A 15017-nucleotide genomic window follows, 5' to 3' on the forward strand; every position below is an offset into this window, starting at 1 on the left:
TTTTTTAGTCGGAGTATCTTTACTCGCCGCTTAGTGCCCATGTTGCGCGCGCAAAAACTATCTTGCGAATGCACCCTCTGTATTAATTAAAACGCCGTTTTCTTCCTCATCCTCTTCGCCTTCCTCGTCGTCTTCATTACTATCGGTATTGCTATCATATCTATTATTTCTATCACTCGCGGATGCAATCATTCCGCCAACGAAGAAAACGACGCCGGCCACCGCGAAACACAACGTAAACACCTTCATGACCCAACGCCAATTTTCGTTCGATTTTACGAGCAAGTATCCGAACAACGGAGGCGATGGCACGTCACCAAAGACGTGCACGGCAACTGTGCACAATGCACACGCCAGCGGACGACTACCAGTTGGAACAGACCGCAACACTACTGCGTTTATCGGCGCTTGGAGCATGAACGCGAACGATTCTCCTACCGCGAGGAAGAAGAGAAACGCATAAAAGTTCGTCGAGGAGAAGGAAATCACAACGAATATGAACGCAAAGAAGGAGCAGAACGCGCTGAAATAGAGATTATCCGCAACCGAAGGATCCACAGACAACGGCGATGGTGAATTCCGTGCTCTTCTTTCTCTTCCATTTCTCCTCCAGGAGAGATGGAAAGGAAGAGAGGATTGATTTTGAAAGCACTCTTTCCGTTTTTGCGCGAAATAGTCGACGCCAATACCGCCGAGTAACGTACCAAACACGCCGCAAAAAACCGTCACCATCCCTAATGCCGTATCCGCGTTCGAGCGAGTGTGCAATTCGTATTCAAACAACGCAAACCCTGCTTTTGGTCCCCACGCGCTAAACACGCCCAGAACGAGTGAATACCACGAAAACCCACTCAACGTGAGTAAAAAAGTTGGAATCCTGAGCAACTTTAAAGAATCATACACGAACACTTCGACGACGTTTTTCTTTTGCCGCTGATTTTGACCATGCTGCTGCTCCGCACTCGTCTTACTCGCTTTCCTTCTCAAATCAATCGGCTCGCTCGTCGCGCAAAATGCAAACAACGGCACGAGCAAAAGCGCGTTACCAAAAAATGCAAAACGCCATCCAAAATACGTCCCGACGATGCCGCCGTACACGATACCTAACGCCACACCAAACGGCACGCACAAGTATAAATAACTCAACCATCTCGTTGTCATCCCTTTTGGAGCGTGGTCGTCGATAAAAGGTGCCGCTAGAGCTACAAAACTTGCCTCGCCAACGCCAACGATGATTCGCATGAGCAACAAGAACTGAAAATTTGGACTCAACGCGCACCCCAAATCCCCGACTGCGCACGCGCCCAACCCGATAGCGATCAACGTAAACGCGTTCACACTTCTCGACAACTCTGAAAATATTGGCGCACCAACGAGTAAACCAATCACAAACACCGATTGTAACACGCCATACTCGGCGTAATCGACGTTAAATTCGCCTTGTAATCCGTACCCTTTCTCGTCTTTGCTCGCGTCGTCCTCGTCGCTTCCTCCCGGCGGTTGCCCGCTTACCGCCGCGGACGAAACCACGCCTCGATCTAAATACAACGCAATCGCAACTAAGCAAAATAAATACAGCAATCGTTTCGGAGAGAACCATTTCGGCAGTCTCTCACCTCTGGTATTCTCGTCGTCTCTCTCGTCGGCAGAAGGAGGAGGAGGCTGGTCTTCTTCGACGTAATCTCCACCACCTTCAAAACCACCAATGAGTGGCCTCCTGTCGTCATCCTCGTCGTCACCGATGCGAACACCCTCATCCTCTTCGTTCATCCTCTCCCGAAAGTTCTCTCTTGAAAGTAGAAGTGTGCGCTCTGAAACTACAAACAACCAATCTCAATCTCTACTTTTTCTCTTCTTCTTCGTCGTTCTCGTACCCAGGTATTGTCAAGTCCGGTTTGTAAAGATTGTGCACCACGGACGCTCCAGCGAGCGCGGACACGAGCGCCACGCCGAACGCTTTCAGTGGGGGCATGTATCGACGACGGTGCTCTTTGTTGTGAGTCGTTTGTTGTTCTCAGATACTTCTCAAAAGTTGTTGTTGTTGTTGTTGTGTGTTATTAGTAGTATTATACTAATGGAGAAATCTCTTCAGAAATCCAAAATCTGTGTATTCCTTCAAAAACAGATATGACGGGACCTCCTCCTCCTCCTCTTTCTCCTCCTCCTCGCAAAAGGTGCGTCGATGACGATAACGGTCCTCCTCCCGCCGAAGAAAAGTTCTTAACCATGCGTTCTCGCCTCCTCCATCCGAAATCATTCGTCGACAAAGTCGTCGTGACGACGGAAGGGGAGACGAGTTCGTTAAAGTTAGCGCGAACAACAACAACATTAAAAACAACATTAAAAACAACATCAACAGCAGAGACACACGTGACGCACAACTTGGAGTTTACCCGAGACGGGTCTCGATTGCTCTCGACGACGGCAGGGGACGATGTTTTGAGAGTATACGAAGTGCCCGCGAAAATGATTATGATGTCTTCTGATGGTGATGAAGATGGTGAGCTGTTGAAGTGCGCGTTGAAAATGAAACTGCCAAAGTCGCACTACGACGCGTGTTGGTATCCCGCGGCGCAGGGGAATGTTCGGGAAACACTGTTGACGCTGTGCGCGGCGAAAGATTCCGGGGTGAAGTTATTCAACGTTTCCCCTTCGTCCGATGATGATGACGATGGTGTTAGTATACTTTCATCGTCGTCGAGAGAAAAATGTTCGTATTCGATCAAAAACAGAAACGACGAGCTCGTGCCCTCGATATCTTGCGCGTTTACTGGTAACGGTGGGAAAGTGTTGGGCGGGAGACGAGAGGAGAAAGGGGTGTGCGTTTGGGACACGAGCAGACCTGGTCACGAGTGCCAAGTCGTCGGGTTTGACACGCAATCGAAACTGACGAGTTGTTTTGCCACCGGGAACGAATACAACGGGTTTATCGAGAATAGCGAAGGAAACATATTTGCCGCCGGTTCGTATGAGAACGGGAACAGTATTTGTGTGTACGATTTACGAGATGGGTTTAACGGGAGCGATTGTTGCGTGTTGTCGATTACAAATCCTCACAAAAACGAAAAGACGGGGAAAATGGGAGGCGGCGTGACGAGATTGAAATTCAGCGCGGATGGGAGAGCGTTATTTTCGAGCGCTCGGAAATCAAACTCGATTTTGTGTTGGGATTTACGAGCAAACGTGAACGGGTCGATGTTTACGAACATTCAAAGATCGAACGTTCGGTCCAATGCGAAAACGAAATTCGACATCGAGCCGTGCGGGAAACACCTGGTATCTGGTGGTGACGACGGTATATTGCGTTGTTTTGATTTAGACCAGAACGGGAAAGAGGTTTTCGCGTGGAAAGCGCCGCCGAAGGATGCCGCGGTTTTAATCGCCGCGTTTACGTTTCATCCGTTAGCGAGTTCGGTGAAAGAATTCATAGCCGGAAAGGAAGGAGAAAGTAAGTTTACTGATATTTACGATGACGAAAATCGAATCATGAACGACGTCGCGCTCGGTGCCAGCGCGTGCGGCGAACGTTTGTTCCACCCATCCACAGGGAGAAGATTCATAAATAATAATGCTATTAACAGTACGAGCGATAGCGATAGCAGCGGTGATAGTAGTAGTAGTGATAGTAGTAGTAGTAGTAGTAGTACAAGCGAGACGACGAATAGGACCCCGCCGCCGCCGCCGACGACGACGACGAGAAAAGAACAAGCGACAAACGCGAGTCATCGAAACAACGTCATCTCTATTTGGGGATACGCCAGGGAAGCGTGTTGTTATTAGATTCGTTATTTATTGAAACGACGTGATGTTGAAAGTATGCGCGTTGCCTTATTGTATTCTTTTCTTTCGGATTTTTAGGTAACAACACAAACACCAAATCTTCTTCAGAACCACGACGCACCACTTTTACGGCAGCACATGAAACGATGATAAACGCGGCATCTTTCCACCCTTTCTTTTTCAAAGTGAAAGCAAACGTCCAATCCTCGCCTTTATTCGCGAAAACTCTGATTTATTTCTCTTTGTTTTTCGCGTTACCCTTAAACGTTCTGCTCAAACTGGACGAGAAAACGTTGTTTTGTCCGTTCGATGTGTTCACTCGATTTCAGTGGTACAGAACGTTTAGTTCACTTTTATACGTGAACTCGGGTTTCATTGGCGCCTTGTTTAACGCGTACATCAGCTATCGATTCATATCGGATTTCGAACGCAGTTTAGGTTCGTTTCGATGCTTTTGGCAAATACTGTTCACTCTGGTGTGCATAAACTGTTGGACGTTCGTGTTTTCAGTCGTTTTCGCGCCGTTCTCAGGCGGGAAAGGACACTTACTCTCACCGTTGAACATTTCTGGACCGGGCGTCTTATCTGCCACGTACGCAATGTGCGTGGGGAATATCGCGAGGAACAGCAGTACGAATAGTGCAGACGCACAAACGACGATATTCGGGGGACTCGCTCGAGTGCCGAACAGTTGGCTGCCGTTTGTGTTTTTATTCTTTTGGTATGTGCTCGGGAACAACCTCGTCGAAGGCGCGAGCGCGACGTTCGTGGCGTTGAGATATTTGCCGAGAATGTGTGGGCCGAATGGTGTGCCGACTGCAGTGCAAGCGAAGAGGTTTGAATCAACGACGAGGTTTGGACGGTACGCGTTGGAAACGCACGGATACGTCGACATCGACGGGTTACAACGCGGGTTTAGTTTACCAGTCGTCGTCGGTAGCGGCGGGGGTGGATTTGACTCTAATAATAACAACACTAGTAGTAGAATCAGTCATCCAGAGCGAGCTTCATCGTCGTTTTCAGGAACATCGCAAAAAGTAGGAAGTAGTAGTACGAGCAACGGTAGTAATAATAGTAGTAGTAGTACGAATACGAGCGGCGTGCCGGCGCCTCGCGAAAACGTCCACGTCGTGCGAATGCGCGAAGAGCGCGAGCGCAAACAACAACAACAACAACAACAACGCGCTTCGGAGAACAAACGGTCAGAAGACGAGAAAAAGAAGGCAGAAGTATTGAAAACAAAGCCAGAAACGAGAGAGGAGCGCGCACGCGTCGTCGCCGAGGCTCTCGAAAAGCGTCTTCTCCTCGAGAAAGAAGAAAAAGAAAAGAATAAAGACGAAACGAACAACGCGAAAGAAGAACACAAAGAAGAGGAAGCGACGACGCCAACACCGCAACAAGAACAACAAAAGAAGAAGAAATCAAAGCTCCGGTCGCCGTTTCGAAGCAGAGAGAAGAAGAAGTAAGTTATGTCATATAATACGAGTTAGTAATACTTTCTAGATGTGAAAAGTTTGTTTTTCCGAGAAAAAGGAAAAAATATCTCATAAAAACAAGCATCTTTCTCTCTCTGCATCACACATCATCGAGGAGCGACTTTATCTCTCTTTCACGAAAAAGAAGTTAACGAAGTTAAAGAAGAAGATTCAAAGGAGTTTATTGATGTTAGACGCGCGAGTGAAACTGCGTCAAAAAGCGCAGCTCGCCGAGTTATGTTCGCGTTGGGTCGGTACGAAATGTATTACCTTTTTTCTCTTTTTTTCCCTTCGACGTGTGAAAAGTCAACGCGTTTTAGATATATACATTTTTTATGATGAGATGCGCGCGCTTTGTGCGCTTTTGTTCTGCGATGTAACAAAAGACTCACTGCTCTCTTATTACACACACACTCTCACCATCTTTAAAACAGACATGCGACAGATCATGAAAGAGTTAGTCGTGACCATCGACGAAGATCTAGACGTAAGGCGCATTAATATTATTCTTTTTTTTACCCTTTTTTTTCCCTTCTTCTTGTCGTTCCTGACTGTAGATATTTCTTCTCAATGCCACGTGGCATTATTTATTTAAAAACAACGACTTTTCGTCCGCGTAAAAATAAAAACAGCCGCAAGAACGGAACATGCTCTCCGTCGCCTCGAAAAACGAAACGACCAGAAGACGACAACAGTGGGTGTGCGTGCAAACGAATATTGGGCAAATCAAGAGGGAAAATATGGGGGAGGATTTTTTGAACATCGCGCGGGAGTATCAAGAGAAAATCGAGGACGAATTGAAAGAGATTTGTAAAGAGACGATCGATTTGGTGGAAGGCGTGTTATTGCCGAGGTTGTTGGGTGGGACGGAACATTACGAACAACAACATCAAGAAGAGCAAAAACAAGGAGAACAAGGAGAACAAGGAGAACAAGAAGCACAACAACAACAACAACATCACGAGTCGCCAAAAACAGTCACCGCGTTACTCTCGGAAGCTTCAAAGGAACACTCGCCTCGATATAAATCAGACCAGAAAATTTTCTACTTGAAAATGATTGGAGATTATTATCGGTATCTAGCAGAGATTCAAAGAGGCGAGGCGAGGATTCCTCACGCGATGCGTTCGCAAGACGCGTACGAGAAGGCTTTGGAAATCGCTCGCGACCCGAAAGCCGGAGTGGCGACGACGCACCCGGTTCGTCTCGGCCTTTCTCTAAACTACTCCGTCTTTCACCACGAGATTCGCGAAGATACGAAATCGGCGTTGGAAATCGCGCAAACTGCGTTGGACGAAGGATTGGAGGATTTAGACGCCCTGACCGATAATGCGAGAGCGTACAAAGACGCCGCGTTGATTTTGAAGTTGATCAAAGATAACATTTCGATGTGGCAATCGTACACATCGTCCTCGGAGTCCTCTGGTGGTGGTAATAAAGAAGAAGAAAACAAGAAAGAGAAAGATGCGGGATTGAACGCAGCTCAGGAGCAGCTATCGAAGACGCGCATCGAAGAGGATGACAAAGAAGACGCAGCAGTCACGAACAAAGAAAATAACAAGGAATAGAGGAAAAGAAAATCAGTGAAACGCAGCAGCACTACTAAAAACATACGCGCATACTGTACAAATATTCATTCCCCTTTCTCCCTTTCTCTCTCCTTTTCTATTGTTATAAACTTCTTAACCCGTCTAACATCTTCTTTAAACTTTCGTTGCCAATTTCTCTCATCCTCTCCACGTTCGCTTTCGGTATACTCTTCACGTCCGGATGCGACCGAACCGCTTCGGTCACGTCCTTCTCTCGCAATATGTGCAACAAAGGATACGGTGACTTATTCGTAAACGCTCCGGGATCTCCCAATTTCTCGCCGGCGAACACAAAGTCCGGATGAAACGCGACCACTTGCACTTTCCCTCTCAAATCGAGCTGGTCGAGAACCGACTCGCCTCTATAGTCGCCGTTTTGCAACGCCGCGTCGTCGATAACGTTCGCGAAATCGAGAAAGGAATCAAAGTCGTTCACGAACTCGCACGTCGGAGAGATGACGAACAACACCGTCTTCGTTATCCCTTCCTCGTCCGAATCGTATTCAATCTCTTTTAACTCTCTCATGAAATCCTCCAAAACGTCTTCTATCTGTTCCCGCTCGGAGACGACTATTTTTATGCCCGTCTGTTTCTTCTTCTTCTTCTTCTTCTTCGCCTCTAAAACTTCTTCTTCTTCTTCGCCTCCTTCTCCTCCTCGAACGTTTTTGGCGAACGGGCAGACGTTTTTCTTGATGATAAACTGGTCCAGCCATTTCAGCGTCGCTTTTTCGATCGATTTTAAAGAAGGCTTTTGAGGACGATGATGATGTCGTCGTTGTTCTCGTTGTCGTCGTTGTTGTTGTTCTTCTTCTCCTCCTGACGAGGACGGCGAAATCGCAAAGTACCTCCGAGACCGCCTCAAAGAAGAAGAACAGAAAGAAGAAGTACTGCTACTGCTGCTCGTAATAATAGTAGAAGACAAAGACCACCGTCCAAAAGCTCTTTGCGCGCAGTACCGGTACAACATGGAGCGTCTTCTCTTCTTTTGAAGCACGTGGACAACCACCAACTTTTTCCCCTAAAAATAAAGAAGCACGTGCTCCACTGTATTCGCGCGCGTAATACTCTACTACATAAAACAGAATCGCTCAAAATACGTTGTGATGCTCTCAAAGCCGACGGTGGTGGTTGCGAGGCGCTTTTTTTCATCGTCATCTGTGGTCTTTTCGCGGCGGCAAACTTTAACGCGCAGAGCATCAAAACCTGCTGCTTCGTGTACCAACTTTGTTAGGTATTCCCCAAAGACAACGAGAACTTTGAGAACGATGAGGACGTCTGCGACGAATGGCGATGTGAACGACGAAGATGTTTTGACGCAATACATCATCCTGAGAAGAGACTTGTGGCGAGAAAAAGCGTGGCCGTTGGGGTCGATCGCCGCGCAAGTCGCGCACGCCTCCGTGGCGGCTTTGGAGACGTTCAAAACGAACGAAGATTCAATTAAGTACGTTGCAAAGGAGAAGTTATCGTCCATGACGAAAGTGGTTTTAGAGGTGAAAGGAGAAGCACAATTAATGACATTAAGCGAAAAGTTAACGGAGAACAACATCGACTATTACGCGTGGCGAGAACAACCGGAAGATTACGTGACGTGCGTGGCGCTGAGGCCGTATAGGAAAGAGGAGGTGCGAGAGCTTTTGAAGAAGTGTAATCTGGCGAGCGACGTACGAGGAGGATGAAGACGAGGGGATGCGTTATCGTTAGTTTTAGTAGAATAGAATTTCATTAGTATCGTCAACAGTATTATATAATAACTACCATAAACTGGAAAAGCTCGTGTACGCCGGTTTGGACGAGGAAGTCTCTTTTGATTTGCGCTCTTGCGCGTACGCTTCGACTTCGTTCATTTTCGCTCCAGAGCCAAAGTTAAACGTGCGTTGCGTTTGTAACGCGGCTTTGTTTACTATCCGAGTCGTGATTCTTCGAAATCTTCCAGGGTACCATTCTCCGGCGTCTCGTAAGTTTGCAATAGCCACGTCTTGCCAGTGCTCGACCATACTCATTTGTTCCCCGCACGTGGCCAACATGCCGCGGAGTAAAAACACCCCTCGGATGGCAAAGAAGCCTTCGCGAGTGTTTTGCGTGATTTTATTCTTCGTGAACGGCGAATTTTCTAAATCCAGCATGTTCATTTCGGCTAACGCGGACGGTCTGGTGTCAAAGTACGCGTAGGATAACGCGACTAACGCTTCGTTGGTTGGTTTCTCCACGAGTACGGAACCGTGGGCGCGAACTTCCGAAGCGATGCCGTTGTAATCTTCCGTGGACATTCTCAACGCCAATCTACACATGTGCAAACGCTCCTTATCATCAACTCGTTTTGTTTGTCCCCAATCGAGAATGCACAACTTCCCATCGCCTCTCAAAATAAAATTCCCCGGGTGCGGATCGGAATGAAAATGACCACACGTGAGCATCATCTCCCCCCACGCTCGGAAAATGGAAAAGAAGACACCGTTCCAACCGTCGCCGCCGTAATACGAGTGCGTTCTAGAAACTTGTTGCGGACACCGCGGACGTTTCCCGTTTTGCCGCGCTCGATTGAAAATAGTCAACAATTTTGCGCCTCGAACGCGTCGCATGACTAAAACTTTTCTCGTCGACGCGACGACGCGAGGCGCGCACACCTTGTCACAAATCTCCGGCGTCTGCTCGAACAACTTACCGAAATAATCAATCTTCTCGTGTTCTATTTTGAAATTAAATTCTTCGTCGATGACGTCCAAATACGCCTCAAAAATCGTCGGTAAATCCATGCCGTTATCCAAACGTAATTTTTTCATCGTTCGCGCCGTTCGTAAAAGCGCTTTCAAATCGGCAATGACATTCTCGTAATTCGCCGTTTGTACTTTCACCGCGACTTCTCTTCCGTCTAATAAGCGTCCAAAGTGCACCTGCGCGATCGAAGCCGTCGCGCACGCGTTTCTCGAAAGTTCGGAGAAGTGACTGCCCAGCGGCCCTCCCAACTCAGTTTCTAAAATTTTCCGGACTATATAAAACGGCGTCGGCGGATTATCGTCCATCGTTTTCGAAAATTTCTCCACGTACGGTCTCGGCATCATTTGCGACGCCGTGCCGGCAATTTGGCCAACCTTTCTATAAAATCCTCCAAAATCGGCGATGATTTCTGTCATTTGTTCCGCGCCCCACTCGTGTTGTTGGTCCCAACTCAAAGCTCTTTTGCCCGGTTTGTCCGCGTAGAGAAGTTTGTGCTTTTGCTTGAGTAAAATATACGACGTCATCACCGGCGCAACACGCAAAGAATACTCAATCGACCGTTTCTTCCTCGGAGCGACGAGTTTAAGAACCAGTCGCACGGCTAAAACCTGCGCGTGCGTAACAGCGAGATCCACGCACATTGGCTTCAACGACTTGTGCGCGTTGGCGACGACGTGTGATATCGATTTCAAACTCGGCAAGAACGGAACCCCCGATCCTCCTCCTCTTTTGCTACTAATACTACCATTGCTACTCGTGCCTTTTCCAGCTCCGGCGGCTGCTTTTCTCTTTCGCTGCCCCGCTTTTTTCAACGAAGAAGGAGACATCTTCTTCTTAATTCTCTTCCCTGCTCCCGTGAGCGCTTGCTGAATATCCTCCGCGTCTCTCATTTTCACCATCGCTAACGCGAAAACCATCACCCGCGCGCCTTCGTACGCGTATCTACCCATCCAACACCTCGCAAACGCGCACGCAATCGCGTGCACGGAAACCTTCCCGCACTGTCGAAAAAATACGAATACCATCTTCGCCGGTGATAACCGTAAAAATTTGCCCGTCTCTCGCGCCACGTGGTCGATCGTTTGCACCAGGAAAGAAAGCATCCGGTCGCCTTCGTTCCCGCGATACATCGCCATGGCTTCTTTCAACTTCTCTCTGCGAAACCGACTGAACGCGAGGATGCGTTTGTGCGGAGAATGTAATTTTCGTTTCTTCGCGTTCCCTCCCCCGGCTTGTAGCGAAACCACCTGCGAAGACGTCGCAGTTTGAGAGGAGGAGGAGGAGGAGGAGGAAGCAGCGGTTGTTCTCGTTGGTGTTGTTCCAACACCATCACCACCACCATTCGCGGAAGACGAAGACGAAGATAAAGATAAAGAAGGAATCAAAACGGGCACGAAATCACCCCCATCATTACCACTCCCATCGACGGGGGAGGATAACGGCATCTGAGAAGAAGGAAACGGTGGTGGTGGAGGAGAAGATGCGCTGTTGTTGTTCTTGTTCTTGGTGTTGTTTTCGCTCAAATCAAAACACAGACGAGACTTTGGGTAATGCTTCTTCGCAAAATCATCATCGCTTCTTCTTCTTCTTCTTTCCAAGAAAAAAGGATGGTTCTTAAAACTTTCGTTCTTCCTGTTCTCGTTCTTTTCGTTCGTCGTCGGAGTCGTTCCAAAACTCCTCATCTTTTGCGCGAATACAACCACTTTTATTATAAAGTATTTGTTGTGATGATTTTAAAAAATGAATCCACGATGTGATTCCTTCGTCGAAAAAGAACCCCCACACATTGAAAAAACAAAAAAAACTGTTGAAAAAAAAAGTCCAAAATTTTTTCAAAATTTTTTCCTCCTCTGCTCTTTTCTCTCTCTCTCCATTTTTACAATCTTTCTATCTTTAGATTCAGCGTTTGAAGAAGCTGCTGCTCTCATCTCGCGGTCGTTGTCAGTCTCTTTATAGCGTATTTTTAGCACAGAAGAGAGAGAGAGCGAGAGTGGCTTCTTTTTTTGACAGAAACGAGATTATTCACCTACCTTTTGGGATGAAGGACGACGACACCTACGCGCTATGATGAGAGCGAGTTTTGAGACAGAGTTCTATTATTACTAAAAAAGAAGAAGAAGAAGATTTGAAGATGAGTGAACGAGGAAAAGGAAAAGGACTGGCGACGTTTGCGCTCTCTTCTTCTTCTTCTTCTTCTTCTTCCTCTCCTGAATCTTCTCTTCTCGACCACCACCTTTTGGGAGATGAAAGGGAAGAAGAAAGGCTGGAACGACGGCGGTATGACTACCAGTATTATTCAGGTGATGATGATGGTGATGAGGATGCGCTCTTATCAGACTTTGACGAACTCGAATACGACGACAAAACCATTTTCGACATCGAAGGAGAAGAAGAGGAAGAAGAAGAAGAAGAAGAAGAAGAAGAAGAAGAAGAGCGCGACGTTGCGAGGACGACTTTCGACAGAAACGCGTTGGTATGGCTACGTCCTGATGTTATCGATGGGAACGACAAAAGTACCGGCGCGAGGAACAAGAGCGGACGTGTTGAAGAAAAAGAAAACGAGTTGCTCGCGTGGGATGCCGTGCGTGAGGACGAGAACAGATTTACGCTTTTGATGCCTTCGTCGTTGTATTCTGCGAGCGCGCGGCGTTCCGCGGTGGATTTCGACTTCCTGTACGAGCGCGCGTTCATCGGCGCAAAAGATTTTAATTTTAACAGTGGCAAGCATGGAAACGCCACGAAATGCATTTGCGCAGACGAGTCGAATTTAGTGACGATGTGTATCCGCGCCGTCATGGGAGACGTATCTTCGAGACGCTTACTGAGAGCTATATCGTTGGATTCTCTCGACGACAGCGGAAGCATTTCCGTGCGTTTTCGCGGGGCGAGCGTTGGAGCGACCAAAAACGTACTGTCGCAGTTTTACGAAACGTCTCGTCTGCAAAACCGCGCGCGTGCGTTTGCGACAAAACAAATGGAAAAAGAGAGCGGCGATTCGACTGCAAATGCATTTCAAAAGTGCGTTTTGAAAATACTCCAGGCTATAGACGCGTCATTGAGCGCGTTCGCGGAAGCGTGCATTCAACGCAGAGCCGACGAGGGGGAAGAATACGAGAATGAAGATGAACACGAACGAAATGCAAATCGAAACGATGCATCAACGACGCTTCTCGAGTTTGCATTCCACACGCGGGATATACGGAAACAGATTGCCTCGTTGGCGGCTTTGGTCGACAAGGTACAAAAACGGTGGCGCGCGATGAAGCACCGCAAGTCTCGCGCTCTTTTGTTGCCATCGGTATCGCCTCATCGGTATCGTCAAAATGGTAATAAAAGTACTGCTTCTCACTATTCCTACGGCAGCGTAGCTCTAGATGTGCTCTCTCGGGAGATTCAAGATTTACACTACAACGACTACGTAGACATCGAGCTCGAGCAAAGGAGCGTACTGAAGCTCTTTGAAATTTTATTCATTTCCACGGCAAAACCTGTGCTAGTTGAAGGCATCGTCAACGCGTGCTTTTCGTCGAATAATTCTTCGTTATCTAATGACGGTGAATGCTTAAAGAAGGCGTGCGATGTGTTGCTTCAGAATAAATCCGACGCGATTCGAAAACTGAGAAGCATAAAAAATTCCACGCGGGATATTCACCGAGAGCAGAAGCTTGCTCAATTTAGTGCGGGCATGCGCGCGTGTAAATTGCTGCTCTTCTCATCGACGTCCGATATGGCGAATATCGATTCGGATGCAACTTCTATCGTTCACTTCTTCACCAAAGAAAGGGGTGTCGCTCGAGAAGAAATCTTTCGAGAAGTTTCTCGAACGTTGGATGAAGCTATTGATACGACGGATACTCTTCGCACGCAAGAAAAAGACTCAATCGAATTTGAACACAGAGAACGCGTGCGCGTACAACGGGAGATATTTGAGGCGCGCGTGCGCAAACACGAGCTCGAGCGAGAAGAAATTCGTCAGAAAGCCAAGGCCAAGAAGAAAGAATTAGGGGATGCCAGACGCTTGGAAATGTTTGAACGCGCAGAGAGGAAAAAAGAGGCAAAAGTGAACGAGTTGACTGAAGATTTAGAAAGATTAGGGACGTTTAGCGGAAGTGCTGTGAAAAAGCGTGTGCGACTGTTGGAAAGTCAAATGAATCGAACCGGGGAAGAGGACACGACAACGGACCCAAATGCAGATACAACTGGGGATGTTTTCCTCGACGTTGTTGTCGCGGTTGAAGAAAATCACGAAGCAGCAGCAGCAGCAGAAGAAGAAGACTCGAAAGACGCGGAGAAGTTGGCAGAGAAGACCATCTTGGCTGCCGACGACACGATGGAAACGGATCTGCCACCGCGTGCTTCATCGGTGACTTATTCATCCCTTCCCTCACGCGTCGTCATGTGTAAACGATCGCTCGTGGACGTCACCGCGAGTAACCTTTGGGCGTTTCTCGATTTTCTTCACGAAAAAGTTTCTAGAGTGCACGTTTCGTATCTTCTCAAAGATCATGAAGTTGCGAGTCACGCGAAATATATCGCCGAAATCATCTTCGGCTTGAGTGGCGATGTCATAGAAACGCTGTGCGAGAGGAGAGATGATGATTCGTATGATGATGCTTTCGTCTCTTCTTCTTTTGAAATCACCTACTTCACGAACGATGAGTTGCGAGATGCGTTAGAACGCGCAAATATTTCTTCGAATGTCGTTAAAGATCGATTTAGAATCGTCTACTCGAACGAGAGCACGTCGTCAAGGAATACGAAATCTATCAAGTGTCTGTCGTACGCGCTTCCGGATCAACTGAAGCGTTCGAATCTGTTTGGTATCGACTTTGAAGAAAAAATTGAAGCGGTTTCGGAGTTTGTTTTGAGATTGAAATCCATTCGCGCGATGCTCCAAAATTTACGAAAAATTTCGAACTATCTCGACCGCGCCACGTACGTTCACGATAACGCACGGAAATTAGACCACGCTTCGAAGGAAGCGACCGTTTTGAGAAGACGATTACGAAGTTTCCAAGAGCAGTTGTTTGAGTTGGAGCGGTTCGCGACGCATCTTGAAAGATCGTGCGGAGAAAATATCCGGCACGCGACGGACGTATTGATTTCGTCAATGAACGCGTTGTCCACTGAAATCGATGCAAACGATGCAAAGGCAATGCTTGCAAAGTGGTTAAATGCGTGTGTGGCGGCTTCGTTCTCGTCGAAGGATTTTGCCAGGGCGAGAAAGGTCATAGAACAGGGTTTTCGAAATATTCATTTGTTTGCTCAGCAAACGTTCAACGCGTATAACGATGCAGATCCGAATGCGCTTTTACTTAACGCGGTGTTTATCAGCACGACAAACGGTTTGCGAGGTGAGTTCATCGGGAGTGTCGTCCGTGTATTTCCGTTTTAGTTATTACTTAGTTTAGTTAGAGCTCTTTTCGTGAAAATGTATTATTACACAAGGCGTTTA

The 15017-nt window shown here is 47.5% G+C and overlaps 8 protein-coding genes across 8 annotated transcripts; 5 read left to right on the top strand and 3 right to left on the bottom strand.

The window, feature by feature from the left end:
- Nucleotides 1-57: 57 nt before the first annotated feature.
- Bathy04g00650 (predicted protein) lies at nt 58-1770 on the bottom strand (the record flags this gene model as incomplete). The annotated part of the gene is made up of 1 exon (XM_007513748.1): nt 58-1770. The coding sequence occupies one exon, from the start codon at nt 1768-1770 to the stop codon at nt 58-60; it is 1713 nt and encodes a 570-aa protein (XP_007513810.1).
- A 456-nt stretch (nt 1771-2226) lies between these two features.
- Nucleotides 2227-3780, top strand: Bathy04g00660 (predicted protein; the record flags this gene model as incomplete). Its single annotated transcript, XM_007513823.1, has 1 exon — nt 2227-3780. One exon carries the CDS (start codon nt 2227-2229, stop codon nt 3778-3780), a length of 1554 nt encoding a protein of 517 aa, XP_007513885.1.
- A 146-nt stretch (nt 3781-3926) lies between these two features.
- Bathy04g00670 (predicted protein) lies at nt 3927-5246 on the top strand (the record flags this gene model as incomplete). Its single annotated transcript, XM_007513351.1, has 1 exon — nt 3927-5246. The coding sequence occupies one exon, from the start codon at nt 3927-3929 to the stop codon at nt 5244-5246; it is 1320 nt and encodes a 439-aa protein (XP_007513413.1).
- Nucleotides 5247-5598: 352 nt separating this feature from the next.
- Nucleotides 5599-6823, top strand: Bathy04g00680 (predicted protein; the record flags this gene model as incomplete). Its single annotated transcript, XM_007513576.1, has 2 exons — nt 5599-5742; nt 5888-6823. The coding sequence occupies 2 exons, from the start codon at nt 5599-5601 to the stop codon at nt 6821-6823; spliced, it is 1080 nt and encodes a 359-aa protein (XP_007513638.1).
- A 103-nt stretch (nt 6824-6926) lies between these two features.
- Nucleotides 6927-7811, bottom strand: Bathy04g00690 (conserved hypothetical protein; the record flags this gene model as incomplete). Its single annotated transcript, XM_007513656.1, has 1 exon — nt 6927-7811. One exon carries the CDS (start codon nt 7809-7811, stop codon nt 6927-6929), a length of 885 nt encoding a protein of 294 aa, XP_007513718.1.
- A 298-nt stretch (nt 7812-8109) lies between these two features.
- Bathy04g00700 (predicted protein) lies at nt 8110-8523 on the top strand (the record flags this gene model as incomplete). The annotated part of the gene is made up of 1 exon (XM_007513586.1): nt 8110-8523. One exon carries the CDS (start codon nt 8110-8112, stop codon nt 8521-8523), a length of 414 nt encoding a protein of 137 aa, XP_007513648.1.
- Nucleotides 8524-8598: 75 nt separating this feature from the next.
- Nucleotides 8599-11244, bottom strand: Bathy04g00710 (predicted protein; the record flags this gene model as incomplete). The annotated part of the gene is made up of 1 exon (XM_007513697.1): nt 8599-11244. The coding sequence occupies one exon, from the start codon at nt 11242-11244 to the stop codon at nt 8599-8601; it is 2646 nt and encodes an 881-aa protein (XP_007513759.1).
- A 449-nt stretch (nt 11245-11693) lies between these two features.
- On the top strand, nt 11694-14957 carry Bathy04g00720 (unknown protein; the record flags this gene model as incomplete). Its single annotated transcript, XM_007513444.1, has 1 exon — nt 11694-14957. The coding sequence occupies one exon, from the start codon at nt 11694-11696 to the stop codon at nt 14955-14957; it is 3264 nt and encodes a 1087-aa protein (XP_007513506.1).
- Nucleotides 14958-15017: the final 60 nt, after the last annotated feature.

The sequence above is a fragment of the Bathycoccus prasinos genome, assembly GCF_002220235.1.
Source record: "Bathycoccus prasinos genomic : Chromosome_4".
Classification (NCBI taxonomy): domain Eukaryota; kingdom Viridiplantae; phylum Chlorophyta; class Mamiellophyceae; order Mamiellales; family Bathycoccaceae; genus Bathycoccus; species Bathycoccus prasinos.